The sequence below is a fragment of the Eschrichtius robustus genome, chromosome 12, assembly GCF_028021215.1.
Source record: "Eschrichtius robustus isolate mEscRob2 chromosome 12, mEscRob2.pri, whole genome shotgun sequence".
Lineage (NCBI taxonomy): Eukaryota > Metazoa > Chordata > Mammalia > Artiodactyla > Eschrichtiidae > Eschrichtius > Eschrichtius robustus.
Window position 1 is genome coordinate 69,465,375 of NC_090835.1, and position 15,077 is coordinate 69,480,451.

General features: G+C 51.4%; 1 protein-coding gene across 2 annotated transcripts; it reads right to left on the reverse strand.

The window, feature by feature from the left end:
* On the reverse strand, nt 1-13,166 carry TULP1 (TUB like protein 1). Of its 2 annotated transcripts, none has more exons than XM_068557417.1 (14): nt 13,120-13,166; nt 12,953-13,004; nt 12,502-12,580; nt 12,031-12,189; nt 10,998-11,132; nt 10,179-10,280; nt 9,983-10,102; nt 9,117-9,229; nt 6,019-6,189; nt 5,730-5,842; nt 4,592-4,703; nt 4,414-4,512; nt 2,057-2,228; nt 1-134 (listed from the first exon to the last, which is right to left on the reverse strand). In XM_068557417.1, exons 1-14 carry the CDS (start codon nt 13,164-13,166, stop codon nt 1-3), a joined length of 1,608 nt encoding a protein of 535 aa, XP_068413518.1. The 2 variants fall into 2 exon arrangements, with proteins under 2 accessions (XP_068413518.1, XP_068413519.1); XM_068557418.1 differs by lacking the exon at nt 12,031-12,189 and adding an exon at nt 12,321-12,327 and having other exon boundaries at nt 12,500-12,580.
* Nucleotides 13,167-15,077: the final 1,911 nt, after the last annotated feature.

Sequence of the window (15,077 nt, forward strand, 5' to 3'; positions counted from 1 at the left end):
TCACTCGCAGGCCAGCTTCCCGTCGAAACTGGAGAGGGCAATGGCGAAGGCCTGCAGGGCGCACAGCGGGTACCGGTAGTCTAGGGTGAAGGCGTCCTCTGCCACGCGGCCGAACTGCAGCACGATGTAGTCGGCTATGGATACAGACGGGGCGGGGGGGGGGGGGGCGCCGGCCCGAGACCTCTTGGGTTCTCCCTCCTGGCAGACAGTGCCCTCAACATTGTGGGAAGTCCCCCACTCTTGCATTGGGGCCCCAGTCCTTAGCCACGTCTCAGTTATTCACCCCACCGTCCATCTACCCTCTTATCTCGCCCAGCAAGCCCCACTTGCCTGCAGCTTTACCAGCCACTGTAAGCCCCTGAGGGTGACGACCCTGCCTTACCTTCTGCTGCCCAGAGCTATGCATATGACCAGCCCACACTTAGAGGAACCGGTCAAACTTCCTTAAGCCTAGAATCCTTCCTTTCCAACGCCTCTGTTGTCTTTGCCCCATTCCTTCTTCTTCCCACCCCCAGACCCCAAGTCCTGTCTTAGACCACCAGCCTCATGGTTCCCTTCCTTAACCAGTGGACCCCTCAGCCTCCATCCCATATCTGGCCCAGGTTTCCAGCCTCAATCCCAACACCTCCCCCAGCATCCATAGGGACAGGATGTTGCTAAAAATACCCCCAACCTCGGCCGACCAGGCTCCACCAGAAATGTGATCTGGAGAGCGGTTTTTCAAGGCCTCAGGACAGGTGACACAGGGGGCACATCCCTAGGATGGAGTGGGGGTGGGGAACTCGCTCAATGTTAACCAATCCTGGGAACCTGGAAAGCCCCTGGGAGATAACTTTCCATATCCAAACCCCTTCACCCTAGTGGGGACCTCTCCCCAAGGCTTGTAACAGGGGACATTTTCACTTAATTGTGTTCAAGGTACATTTTGTTTCCGTAACTCTTCGAGGGCAGGCCTTTGACCTCACTGGAGAGAGAACGATAGAAATGCTTGATTTATATTTCCTACTCCTAAAAGGCAACCATCCTCGTGGGGTTGGGCACTGGAGCCAGACTACCTGGGTTCTAATCCCACCTCTGCCTCTCACAAGCTATATGTATAAGTTACTTAACTTCTCTGTGCCTTGGTTTTCTCCTCTGCCAAATAGGGACAATAATAATACCTTTCTCACAGGGCTGTTGAAAAGATTTAATTTTTTTTTTTTCGGTGGCGCAGCTTGCAGAGATCTTAGTTCACCGACCAGGGATTGAACCCATGCCCTTAGCAGTGAAAGCACAGAATCCTAACCACTGGACCGCCAGGGAATTCCTGAAAAGATTTAATGATTCAGTATCTGTGAAGTCCTGAGAACAGTGCCTGGTCCATAGAAAGCACTGTGTAAGTGTTTATGAAATAAATTTTGAGGGCCAGGGTAACTGCCTGGAGTTGCTGAGAGACTTTGGATAATGGGCGGCCCTCTCTGAGCCTCAGCATCCTTCTTGGCCACATGGGGGTTGGTCTGTCAGTCTTTTTTATTTTTAAATTTTTATTTATTATTATTATTATTATTTGGATGCGTCACGTGGCTTGCGGTATCAGCTTGCGGGGTCTTAATTCCCTGACCAGGGATTGAACCCAGGGCCACGGCAGTGAAAGTGCTGAGTCCCAACCACTGGACCGCCAGGGAACTCCCTATCAATGTCTTTTAAGCTCCAGCAGCGTAACTGTCCCTTCAATACAGTCTTACCCAGAATACCCCAATATCTACCCCAGGCTCTAGTCAGTGCTAGAAAGACAGCCTGGAACAGTGAGCCCAAAGACACCTGCTTGGAATATATGAGGCTCCTGGGAGCACCATGTCAATGCCCCCGCAGGAGAGAGTAACCTTCCTGAATGTTCTGGCTCCAGAGATAAAGGACAGCTCCACTCCAGTATGTGTGTGTGTGTGTGTGTGTGTGTTATATATATAGAGAGAGAGAGAGGGAGAGAGAGAGATGGGGGGTGGGGGAAAGACTTGAGTAAGGGTTGAGGTCACGGAGGTGGTGGGGAACAGCCTGGCTTGGGTCCTCAGATACTCACGGTCATCGGCGTGGACAATCTGGAAGTTCTTGACCGAGGCCTGGGTGACTCGGCCTTGGAAGTTGAGGGTGTAGGAGCCACTGTCATCATTCCAGACGGGGGGCTTGTTGTGTAGCTCGATGAGGCTCTCCAGTGTCTTGTTCTGCCAGCGCACCAGCAGCCCGTCGCTGGCCTGGGGTGCCACGGGTGGGGCAGTATTAGGGAGAGGACAGTTAGGGGTGGCTGAGATATCTCAGGACTGGTGGTGGTGGGGGGGGCTGGGGATGTGTGCATGCCCTTGTGTGTGTGCAGCCTCGGTGTCAACGTCCATGCGGGGTATCCTTGAGCGCATGCGCGGTCTCTGTGGCGTCCTTATGGGCAGGGTGTGTATCTGTGAGAATGGGCTTTGCTGTGGGATGCCAAAGTGGAGGGTTGGAAAGTGGAAAGTAGCATCTGGCATACAGGAGGTGCTCGATGCCATTGGTGCCCAAGGGGGTCTTAGGAACGGCCATATGCTGGCACCTATTACAAGGATGAACCAGCTATTCTAGGACTTACAAGGAGCTCACAGTTGAGCTTGGAGAGATGTATAGGTAAAGAGTAGTTAAAATAAAATGTCCTGGAAGAGTTTCTGGAAGGAAGGCGCAGTGTCTGTATGATGGTGCTCTTGAGACATTTCTCTCCTTAGTTTCTTTGTCATCTGTTCATGTTCATGACTTAGAATGAGTCCACTCAAGATCGTGTCCTCCAAGAAGCCTTCCTGACCCCATGTCTGATTTAGATGTCAGCTCTGAGCTTCCATTACACCTTGCTCTTACCATTTCTCCCACTGCACTGTTATGGACAGAATTAGATACCCTAACAGCATGCACAGTATTTGACTAATGGCTCTGTGCCTCAGTTTCCCTCACAACAGGGTTTTGTGAAGATTAAATGATTAATAGTGCATGAAGTGTTATTTAGATCAGTTCCCGGCACAGCGTAAATGCTCAATAAATATCAGATATTGTTTTGATGGTAACTCTTGTGTTGATTTTGGATCTTCAGTGCCTGGCTTTAATAAATGATTGGGGAATGAATGAACTGTAAGATGATGAAGAGATACCCAAAGCAGCACTGGGTAGTTCTTACCAAGCCCAAACACACGTGGGAGGCACTGCCTCTGGAGGATTTATGTGTTTATTCCAGGACGGAAGGAGCAACTGTGGAACCCACAGGCTGTTAAAGACCGGAGCCTCCCAGGGCTCGTGCCCCATGGGTTGGCCAGGCCTCTGATTACAGTGTGACTTTCCAGCAGGGAGGGATGTGTGATCAGCTGATGGGAGTATTCTTTTTCATTGCAAATGAGTAAAGTGACATCACTGTGAGTGTCAACATGCCAGTCATCGGTCTCTGAAATCCTGGGCTCACCCAACTTGCAGTGCTAAGGAGCAGAGCGTGGGACTGACACACTGAAGGAGGCCACCTCTCTCCAAGCCATCTCTCCATCTTACCCTACCCCTCACACAAAACAAAAAACCTTTGCTTTTTAAAATATGTCAATCATATCACTCCTTTCCTCAAAACCCTGCTATAGCTTCCTGTTTCTCTGAGTAAAAACCAGTTATACAGACTCATCTGCCCCTCACTGTCACCTCTCTGACCTGCTCCTCCAACCCACCAGGCACTCCTGCCTCAGGGCCTTTGCACTGTCTCTTCCCCCTTCCTGAATGTTCTTTTCCCAGATATTTGCAGGCTTGCTCCTCACCTCCTTCAAATTTCATCTTCTCAGTGAGGCTCACTCTGACCACTGTATTTAAATTGAAACCTACACACACACACACACACACACACACACACACACCCCTCATCTCCTTTCCCTTGTTCGACTTTTTCTTTTTTCCCCACAGTACTTATCACCTTCTAACATACTACACAATTTACTTATTTATCACAATTATTGTCTACTGTCTGCCTCCCTCCACTAGAATGCCAGTTTCATGAGTGCAGATCTTTGTTTTGTCCACTGATATCTCCAGTTGCCTAGACTAATACCTGGCACTCAATGTATGTGTGTTGAATGAATATATGAATGGATTTGATGTAAACTGAAAAAAACAAAGCAAAACAAAACAATCCCTATTGTGCTTGTTTCGGTGAATTCAGTGAAAAACTGAATTCTTGTGGAATTCATTCCACAAGTTGCCAGAATGAATTTGTGACAGGGTGATGGGGTGACAGGGTGATTTGTGACAGGGTGATGGGTGTGCTCAGGGGTTTGGGTACTGGGCAGGCCGAGCACCCCTCCCCCGCCCCCCAGCTTCCCAGGAGTGGGTTACAAGCAGGTCAGTACGGAGCAGGACCCTCTGGGAAGGGCTTCAGGGAGGTGCGGGGCTCACATTGCGGGGCCGAATGGGGACCCTCTCCTTGTCCGAATTCATGCCGGGAATGATGACCGTCATGCGCCGGGGACCTCGGAAGCCCAGCACGTTGGTTTCCTGGGAGGGAGATGCGCGTTAGGCCGGCCCCGGCGAGAGGAGGGGCCTGCCTGCCGCGGGGGACAGGTGGGACTCTCACATAGATCACAGCCGCCAGCTCCTGCCGAAGGCTCCCCACATCCGTGCTACCTCCGCGGTGTGGGTTCTGCCCGTTGTCAAAGACGGTAAAGCGGTTCCCCAGGAGGTTGGACCTGCAAGCAGGGTGGAGCTGGGGGCGGGGCTGAGGAGGGTCCACACCCTTCCTCCCAGACCCTTCCTCACAGCCAAGCTTTGAGAGCTTCCTACCTCAAGCATGGGTGTGTATTAGGACCCGAGCAATTCAGGTCCCCTGCCCCTGGCTTCCCCCATGAAGTCTTTTTAAAAGCTGGATCTAGAAGGAGACTGGGCAGCTTTCAAATCTCAGCTCCATCTCTTACTAGCTGTATGACCCCAGGCAAGTTACTTAAACTCTTAGTCTCAACTTCCCCATCTGTAAAATGGGCATGATAACAGTATTTACCGCATTTGGTTGATAAGAGGATTGAATGGATTAATATTTGGAAGTTACTTAGAAATACACCTAACACATAGGTAGGCCTTACATAAGTGTTTGTTAAATAAATAAATTAAAGAAATAAGGCCTGACTCGGGGGTTCACTTTCCCTTCACCTCTCAGATTTGTGGTGAGGATTGAATGAGCTATATGGAGAGACATAGCACAGCGTAGGTGCTGAATATTTATTCGTTCGTTCAGTTGGTAAATATTTATTGAATAGCTACTATGTGCCACATGCTAGGAATTCAACCATGAACAAGACAGGCATAATCCCTGTCCCATGGACCTTATGTCCTACTCCAAGTGAGGTCTCTGGACCAGCAGTGTGGGCATCACCTGGGTGCTTCTTAGAAATGCAGAACCTCACTCCTTGCCCAGACCCACTGAACATTTTTTTTGGGTGGTGGGGGGCAGGGGGCTCACCCTGCAGCTTGTGGGATCTCAGTTCCACAGACCAGGGATTGAACCTGGGCCACGGCAGTGAAAGCCCAGAATCCTAACTACTAAGCCACCAGGGAACTCCCCCCACTGAACCATTTTAACAAGACCCCCAAGTGATCTATGCCTGTCAAAGTGTGAGAAGCCCCGGGCCAGGGGACAATTCCAGAGTGTCCGATGTGGTGAGCACTCTGCCAGGCACAAGGGGACAGAGGTGACTGGCCACTGAGCTTCCCAGCCCCACCTCAGCTTCCCGATGAAATTCTCCCCTCCTCGGGACAGATTGGTGGGGTCGCTGGAGATGAGGTAATTGGCTGTCTTGCTCCGTTTCCGTTTCCTGCCAGCCAGGAGGAACACCTGGGGAGAGGGGTCGCAGAGATGCGCTGGAGGAAGGAGGTGCACCCGGGGAAAGAGAAGGCCCATTTGCCCCGCAGCCCTCCCCCCAACCCCACTTTGGCTCTAGACTCTCCCTCAGTCTGGGTCCTGGCCCCTCCACTCTCCGTCCCACTGGCTGCCACCTCTCTCCGACCCACCTTCTTCTCTGTGTCCAGGTGCAGGAAATAGGAGGGATACAGGCCCCGGTCCATGCCCTTCTTGTCCCGGGTCAGCCGGCAGCGGACCGTCTGGCCCTGGGGGGCAGGCCGAAGCACGAACTCCTGGGGTTCGTCCACTTCCACGGGTGGGGATGGGGCCCTCTCCTCCTTCTGGGTGGGAGCAGAGGGTGCATCAGCCCCAGAGCACTAGCTCCCCGGCCCTCAGCAGGTCCCCGGTGCCGGGATGCAGGCAGGGCAGGCAGGACAACTCACCATTTTCTGTTTGGGGAGAGAACAGAGGCTGTTAGAGTGCAGCCGGCCCTTCCCCCTCCCCCAGCAGCTCGCCAGGCCTTGTTAGGAGGCTCTGGGGAGCTTTGTGCTTTATTACTATTTTGTGTAGCTTGTGGTTAAGAGCCCAGGCTCTGGAGCCAGACAGCCTGGGTGCAAATCCTGGTTCCACCACTAACTGTCTGTCGTGGTTGTTAAGTTTTAACCACACTGTGACTCAGTTTTTTCATCTGAGAAGTATGTAGGGTTGGGGTGGATACCTGGGACAGACCTTAGTTTATATATTTAACAGACACTCATAGAAAGTCTACCAATGTGCCAGGAATTATTCTAAGCACTTTCCAAATATTAACTCATTCCTCTTATCAGTAGCTACTGAGGTAGTTGTTCCATTATACAGGTGAAGAAGCTGAGGCTCAGAGAGCTTAAATAACTTGTCCAAGTTCACATAGTAAGAGGTGAAGCTGGGCTTTGAATGCTGTTAAACCCAGAGCCTTTAGAAAGACCTTCCATCATATGGATGCTCTCAGGGGGTGAACTGAGGTGAGGCTGAAGGTGCAGATTGCTGTGTTCTAAGCACATGGTGTTATAGAAGTGTCAGCTACCACTATATAATTATAGCAGACAGTAAATACTCAATGAATGTAGCAGCCAACCTCCAACATGGCCCCCGATGCTCCCTGCCTCCTGGTATTTATGCCCTTGTGTAGACCCCTCCCACACTGTATCAGGGTTGGTCTTTGTGACCAATAGGATATGGCAGAAGTGATGGGCGGTCACTTCTAAGGCTAGGTCATAAAAGATATTACAGCTTCTGCCTTGCTGTATCTCTTGGGCCACTCTTGGGCTCTGGGGCAAGTTGGCTGCCATGTCTTAAGGACACTCAAGCAGCCTCTGGAGAGACCTCCAGCCAACAATCATGACAGTGAACCATTTCAGAAGTGGATCCTCCATTTCCAGTCAAGCTTTCAGAATGACCACAGCCCCAGTTGACATCTCGACTGCAACCTCACAGGAGACCCTGAGCCAAAACTACCCCTGCTAAGCCACTCCTAGATTTCTGACTCACAGAAATTAAGAAAATAAATTGTCGTTTTAAGTTTTGGGGTGGTTGTTATATAGCAATACAATGAATGAATAAATAAGCTCATTTTGCTCATTGAAAAACTTTTAATAACTATGTGGTTGCATTAGGCCCTAGGGTGGCCTAGTGACCACCCTACCATTGCCCCTTCTGTTCTTACAAACCTAGTGCCCTTTGCTGTCATGTTCTGTCCCTCACAAGAGGGGGAACCAAGACTCTAACTCCAAGTTTCCCAGCTGGGGAGACAAGGGACTGCCACCTGGGTGTGTGCATTTCAGGTGTAAATGCTGTCTGGGGGTCACTAAGAAGCCCTGATGTGCTGAGGTTGCCCATTTTTGCTGAGGGCAGGTTTGCACTGTGTGTGAAGTGAGGCTGGTGTTAGGGAGCGGGCCCTTAGCCTCCAGGTAAGTGGCATCTCTTCTCCGCTCTAGGCTGCTCCAGAAGAAACTTGGGAAATCCAAGACTATGTTTGGAACGTGGTGTGGGGAAAACCAGACTCATTCAAACATTTCTACAGAGGTGAATTTCAAGGGCCTACTATATTAAAGGCTGTACTGCAGTTATATTCTTTCTGGAAGACAATAAACTGGCCTTTCAGTTATATAGCAGTTTCTGGTGATCTTGGCTAATGTGAATCAGTCCCCCAAGACCTGACCACTCCTGTAAAAAGGAATAAACCCACAAACTAAGATCCCCCCAGGCCCTGCCCTCAGGATGATCTCTCCATTCATGGAAACCTGTTTCTCGAAGACTTTCATCACTTTCTTTCTCCAGTTCGACCTCTCTCTCCCGCTTACTCCTGCCTGTGCATGTTGGTACCTGAGTCCTGTTTGTGAGTGGGGGCTGTATAGGAAATATTTAACAACGTGTTCTGCCCATGGAGACTGCCCCGTCAGAGTGGACACTGGTAGGACTGGAGGAGGTCCTGGAGGCCTCTGATGGCCAGTGTTAACCCTTTGGTTGCTGGATAGTTTGGATGCTGGAAGGTTGGGAGGGCCTGGGTGGGAGAGCAGAAGGCACTCTGAGCAGCAGAGTGGAACTATTTTAATAACTCAAGTACGGGGTGGATGGGTGGGAAGGTGGGAAGAATTGGGAGATTGGGATTGACATATATACACTAATATGTATAAAATAGATAACTAATGAAAACCTGCTGTATAGCACAGGGAACTCTACATAATGCTCTGTGGGGACCTAAATAGGAAGGAAATCCAAAAAAGAAGGGATATATTATGCATATAGCTGATTCACTTTGCTGTACAGCAGAAACTAACACAACATTGTAAAGCAACTATACCCCAATTAAAAAAAAAAAAAAGCTCAACTACAGCTGGCTGTCAGTCAGTCAGTGTGCCCAGGGATGTGTATGCATGTGTCTGTCTGCCTGTGCTCCACCTCCCTGGTACAGAAAATGTGTGGCTCTCATGTGGGGGCCATGAGAGCATCTCCGGCTGTGTCTGATAGTTAGGCTGAAGGGGGGAGAGCTCAGAGCGGGTGACATAAGGCCCCCGGGTGGCCAGTCCCAGCCTGGTGACCCCACAACTGCCTCTTCTGTTCTCACAAACCTGGTTCCCTTTGTCCTCATATCCTGTCACCAGAGAGGCAGCTAAGATTCTAACCCCAAGTGACTCCATGGTCCCAGCCCATGAGGTCCCACAGTCAGGTCCCCCAAGCCCAGGCCCCTGCCACTGCTCCCTGGAGGGACCTCACCCTCTCCCGTCTGGGCTCCAACCTTTTTGCCTTTTCCTTTTGCTTTGCCCTTCTGATTGCTGTTCTTGGTCACCACAGCTGCCATCTCTTCCTCCTCCTCCTCCTCCTCTTCTGAGCCTTTGGGAGTGCCTGAGCATTGTAGGGGAGCAAGTCTGTTAACCCCTTACCCTGGCAGAACCCATCATGTTTTGCAAGGTACGTCCAACACCCACGCCTCTCTTGGACCCCTCCCACAACCACAAGAGAGCAACCCCTTTTCACTATTATCAGAAAGTAATAGGGCTTCCCTGGCTGCGCAGTGGTTAAGAATCCACCTGCCAATGCAAGGAACATGGGTTTGAGCCCTGCTCTGGGAAGATCCCACATGCCGCGGAGCAGCTAAGCCCGTGCGCCACAACTACTGAGCCTGCGCTCTAGAGCCCGCGAGCCGCAACTACTGAAGCCTGCGCCCCTAGAGCCCGTGCTCCACAACAAGAGAAGCCACCGCAATGAGAAGCCCGCTCGCCGCAACTAGAGAAAGCCCGCGCACAGCAACGAAGACCCAATGCAGCCAAAAATAATAAATAAATAAAATAAGTAAATTTAAAAAAGAAAAGAAAATAAAGTAATAGCCTCAGAAAAGCTAAGACACTGCCTGAGGCCACACAGCTATTAAAGTGGGGGTCAAGATGCCCCCAGTCTTCTGACTTTATTATTTTTTTTATTGGAGTATAGTTGCTTTACACTGCTGTGTCAGTTTCTGCTATACAGCAAAGCGAATAATCCATACATATACCAAATCTTTGACTTTAGAACTCCTACTCCTCACCCTATGCTGCATCCCTCCTTCCACACCAACGACTGCCTCTGGATGTCCTGACACCAGAGGCCACTGCCACCCACCTTTCTTCTTCAGAGCTTTTTCCCCAGGGTCATCCCCCCCAACCAGAAACATGGCTGCCGGTGTCTTCTTCCTCACTCTGGTCGGGCTCACTGAGCTGTCCTTGTCGGCCTCCCCGGACCCTGTGTGTGTGGATGTGAAGAGGTCACACCCCCCGCCTCACCCAGAGTCCCTTGTTCCTCCACAGACCAGGCTCACCTTTCTTCTTCATCTTTCTCATCTTGGTCCCTTCCCCTGCTGATGCCTCCTTCTTCTTAATCCGCAGAGGTTTCAGTGGGGGGACAGGGCTTCCCAGGTCCTCTGGAAATGGAGGGTGGGAGTTAGACAAAGAAGAGCCACCTTCCAATCCACTCATTGTTTCTTCAGTTCCCCAGGGAGCCCCAGAGCACCTTCTGCTTGTCTTGTTTTTAACCCTGAGTCCAAAAAGGACTGGATGAACACCAGGAGTTTAATAAGTAGTTAATGAATGAATGGATGAATGCCAGGCCTCCTAACTGAGCCTCTGAATCCCAGCTCCCACCCCATCTCCTCCAGAAAACCTCCTGTGGTCAGTGCTACAGACAGTCCTCCCCACCCCTCCGAGAAGCCCAAGGTCCTAGCTATATGTCCACACGTAGACCAGGCCCCAGTACCCATGGGGCAAGGTTCCCCAGCCAGGGAGCTATCACAGCATTTATTCACTGTTTGATTTTTTACTATAATCACTTTGATACTTTTGTAAAAATCATAAAAATAATCCATCTAGAGTTAAAAAAAAATCACAAAGAAAACTAAAATCCTCTGCCCTCCCTGGCTCACAGAGCACCCTGGGCAGGGGGCTGGGGGGGATGGTGGAGGGAGCACATATTGATTTAAGGACCATCGGAGGGAAGAAACCACCAAAGGGAAAAACTCTTGGGTCCAGGCACCGGGGAGCTTTTTGATGTCTCAACTCCTGCGTATCCATGAGACACCAGGCCCCTCAGGGGCAGGGCTAGTTTTGTGTGTCTTTGCCGCCTCTGGACCCTCAACACCCACCCTTTGGACCCTGGGCCTTGGCCTTCCTCTCCTTGATGTCTGCAGAAGCCTTCTCTTTGGGGGGCTTCTTGGGTGGCAGACGGATTTCCTCTTTCTTTTCCTTCTCCTCCTTGTCCTCTTCCTCCTCCTCATCCCCTGCAGGTAAAAACTCCTCATAACGGGGGCTGGGGTGGGCCCCATTATCTGGGGATCCCAGTCCTTCCAGATTGCTGGGAGGCGGTGAAGGAGCTGGGGGTAGGAGGCTCCCCTTCTGGAACAGAAACAGGAGGAAGAAAGGAGTTTCGGCACCTTCCTCAAAGAAGGGGGTGACCCCAGAGTCCTCCAAGGTCTACAAGTCAGGAGAGAGAGCTGGAGTTGGGGGGATGCTGAGGGCTTGGCAATCCTGTTCTGGGAAAATGCCCTTCTCTGCAGGTCCTTCCTCTCTCTCTGGGACCCTCGGTTCCTCACACACTCTCCTGGGGTCTTTCAGTTTCCCTTTCTCAGCCCCTTCTAAAAGACACCTGCACTGCTTCTCCCACTCTGCTTCTCCCTGTCCTGGTCTGTTGCCGTTTCTAACTTCTAGCCAGACCCATCTGAGCTACCTCCAGCCCCTAGCTGCAGGGTTTTTTTGTTTTTTAATTTTTTTAAATATTTATTTATTTAAAAAATTTTTTGGCTGTGCCGGGTCTCAGTTGCAGTATGCAGGATCTTCCTTGTGGCATGCGGGGGTCTTTAGTTGCGGCATGCATGTGGGATCTATTTCCCCGACCAGGGATGGAACCTGGGCCCCCCGCATTGGGAGGGTGGAGTCTTACCCACCGGACCACCAGGGAAGCTGCAGTTTAAGGCAAAACTCTTAACCTCAATGTGCCTCGGTTTCCGCCTCCCAAAGATGGGACAAGAACACGAGAATAAAGGTTTTCCTAGCTCAGAGACGAAGCCAGGGACGTGCACGCGGTTTTTCCGAGTTGTCTGCCTCTCTCCATCTGCTGTTCCTGTCCAGCCCCTTCCCTCCTCCTCTCCAGACGCCCCCTTCCTTCTGGTGCTCTCTCACCGTCCTCCGCGGCTGCGGCGCGGGCTACCAGGAAGGTCTCCCGGGGGTCGCGCTTCTTGGCCTCGGGGTCCCTGAGGAACTTGGCGTAGACCGTCTGCAGCTCCCTGGCCTCGGCGGGCTCCCCGGAGGGCTCCTCCCGCGGGCTCCTCCTCCGTCCCGCTGAGCCGAGATGCGCGGGTCAGGCGGGACCTCCAACGGCGTCCACTCCCCCTCAGGCTCCTCACCCTGGGCTCTCCCTTGGGCTCTGTTTCCACCTTGGACATCCCTCTCCCAGCTTTCATCATCCCTACACTCCTCCTACCCCCCAGCTCAACCCCAAGCCCGCTCCGCCCCTTACCCCTCCAGTTACCCCCCCTCCCATGCCCCTGCTCCCAGGGAGGGTTCCTAGACTCAAGGACACCCTCGCCTGCGGTCCTTCCCTCCCGTGACTCTCACCCTGGGGGGCGCCCCGGGGCTCAGCCTTCCGCACGCCTCCAGGTCTCCGGGGCTTGGATCCCGTGGGGCAGGGGGACTCTGGGGCTTCTGTCTTCTTCTTCCTCAACTTCTGTCGCTGCAGAGTGGGGGTCAAGAGGAGGGAGGGGAAGGAAAGGGGGGCTCTGAGGGCTGCCTATCACTCTCTAATCCCTTGAGCCGCCAGAAATAACCGCAGATTATCTGGAGTGGAACTGCGCCCCTTCTTGGGGTGAGGAAGGATGACCCCCTCCCGTGTATCACGGCCACCTCCAATGCCCCAAAGCCCAAGTTCATCCCCTGGACACCCCATACCCCCAAACACCCCCTTCGTGCAAAAACAGAACAAAACAAAAACCTCCAGGGAAGCAACAAGCCCCAGAGGCTGCTGAGGGGGACCCTCCCCGCTCTCAGACCCCCTACCCTGCATGGGGTGCTCTTTCTGTCTCTTCTCCAAGCAGGGGTGACATACCTGCTTGGTGCGCTGCTGGACCTCCGGGCTCTGGCCCTCTTCCTCATGCCCGCTGAGGGTAGCAAAGGAATCAGTCTGTCTCCCTCCCCTTTTCCTGCCCCTCCCGAAACCCTCCATCTGGCCCCCCAACCAGGGTTCAGGTAGGATGAGGTGAGGGCTTTCCAGACCTGTCTGAGGCCCACACCTCTCGGAGGGTGTCGTCCTGCAGCGGCATGGTGCCTGCGCCTATCCACAGCCCCTGCTCTGGCCACCCTGCAGCCTTAGAAGCTTCCCCGCGGGCCCCAGCTAATCCGGGCTCAGCTTCACCCCCACCTCCTGCTGGCTCAAGAGGGTGGCAGCACTGTGGGAGGTGCTCCTGCCCCGAACCCACCCCCCTGCCTGGCCCACTGAGGGAAGAGGCTGAAAACTCAGATCCTCAGTGGCCTGAAGGATGGCATCACTGTACCAGGTCCTCCCGCGCCCTGAGCTTTGGCTTAGAGATGCTGATTTGTATTGATAATTTGTTGGTGGTAAATGGGGCATGGGAAGAAAATATGACATCAGATCCTGTATTTATCTTTCTTTTTCATTAAAAAAATAAAAACTAGGATTTACTAATATTTAATGTATATGGATTGATAGATGCATGTGTATATACTTTATAAAGAAACATGCCTATATTCTGGGTGTCCACCTAAATATCTTTTTACTAATAAGGAACTTTTTTTTTTTTTTTTTTTGGCTCACCTTGCAGCTCGTGGGATCTCAGTTCCCCAACCAGGGATCAAGCCCGGGCCCTCAGCAGTGAAAGCGTGGAGGCTTAACCACTGGACCACCAGGGAATTCCCAGGAACATGCTTTTTTAAGAGTTTAGAGACAAGGGATGTAGTGTTGATGTGATTAATATCATGGGAGAGGTTTGGCTAAGTGCAGAGGAAGCCCAGAAGAGGGGCCCTATTGGGGGTCCTAGAGGCTTCCTGAAACCTGATCTAAAACTTGAAACTCAAAAAGGTGAGGGGGGTTCTGCAGCCAAAAAAAAAAAAAAAAAAAAGAAAGAAAGAAAAAAAGGAAAAAAAAAAAGTGGGATGGGCTATACCTGGAAAGGGAACAGCAAGATAGAGACCTAGAGGTTGGAATCAGGCAGATGTATTCAAAGATCTAGAACTAGGAGGGAGGCAGCCGTGTCAGGCATGGGTCAGTCCTGAGCCCAAGCTCTAAGCTCTGCCGCTTAAGAGGTGAACGTCCTTGGGTGACAGATTTAACCTCTCTGGGCCTCCATTTCCTCATTTATAAAGTGGGTTTGATAAAGCACTGACCTAGTAGGGATGTTGTGCAGATTAAGTGAGATAACAGATGGAAAGCTGCATACAGTGAGGGCTCAAAAATTGGTAATTATGTGCTCCTTTTCGGAGCACTTCAGCTTCATCTCTGTCTCCTCAGCATTTACAGCACAACTTGACACATGATTGGGGTTCATTTTTTTCATGAGTGAATTAATGAGCACAGTTTTTCTTTTTTTTGGCTGTGCGGCTTGAGGGATCTTAGCTCCCGGAGCAGGGATTGAACCTGGGCCTCAGCAGTGAAAGCGCTGAGTCCTAACCACTGGACTACCAGGGAATTCCTTATTTCATGTGATTTTCACTGGACAAGAGTCCAGTGAGATAGGCAAGGTAGAGATTATTATCTCCATTTTATAGGTGGAGAAACTGAGGCCCAGGGAGGTGAAGTGACCTGCTCAGTATCAGCCAGATGGTAACCAGCTCTGTCTCCTGTCAGAGCTTTTGTTCTTAACCCTTTTATATTTTATACAGTCAAAACGATTAGAGATGGAATTTGAATGAAACAGTCTTTTTGCCTTTCGCCACTTCCTTGGTCCACCTGATTCAGATGTGCCATAATTAATCTTCCTAAAGTACCACTTCTTCTGTTGACACCTTTGCTCAAAAATCGTCATTGGGTCCCTACGATCAAGTTTAAGTGTGCTGAGTTGGCATTCAAGGCTCTCCCTGATCTGGCTCCAATCTGCCTTTCTAACTACGGGGCTGTCTCATACCCTACTCTCCATCCAGCCCCATAGGTTTACTTATTTCCTTTGTACTTTCTCTCCTTCATGCCTTTGTTCAAGCTGTTCCCTCCTGGAATCCCT

What these genes read in the sequence shown, in the direction of transcription:
- TULP1 (XM_068557417.1), bottom strand. Translation starts at nt 13,166, where the DNA reads ATGCCGCTGCAGGACGACACCCTCCGAGAGGTGTGGGCCTCAGACAG. An exon ending in CAAGCCCCGGAGACCTGGAG is followed by an intron (nt 12,190 to 12,501) that starts GCGTGCGGAAGG and finishes ATCTCGGCTCAG; the next exon opens with CGGGACGGAGGAGGAGCCCG. An exon ending in GAAAAGGCAAAAAGGTTGGA is followed by an intron (nt 6,190 to 9,116) that starts GCCCAGACGGGA and finishes GCTCCCACCCAG; the next exon opens with AAGGAGGAGAGGGCCCCATC.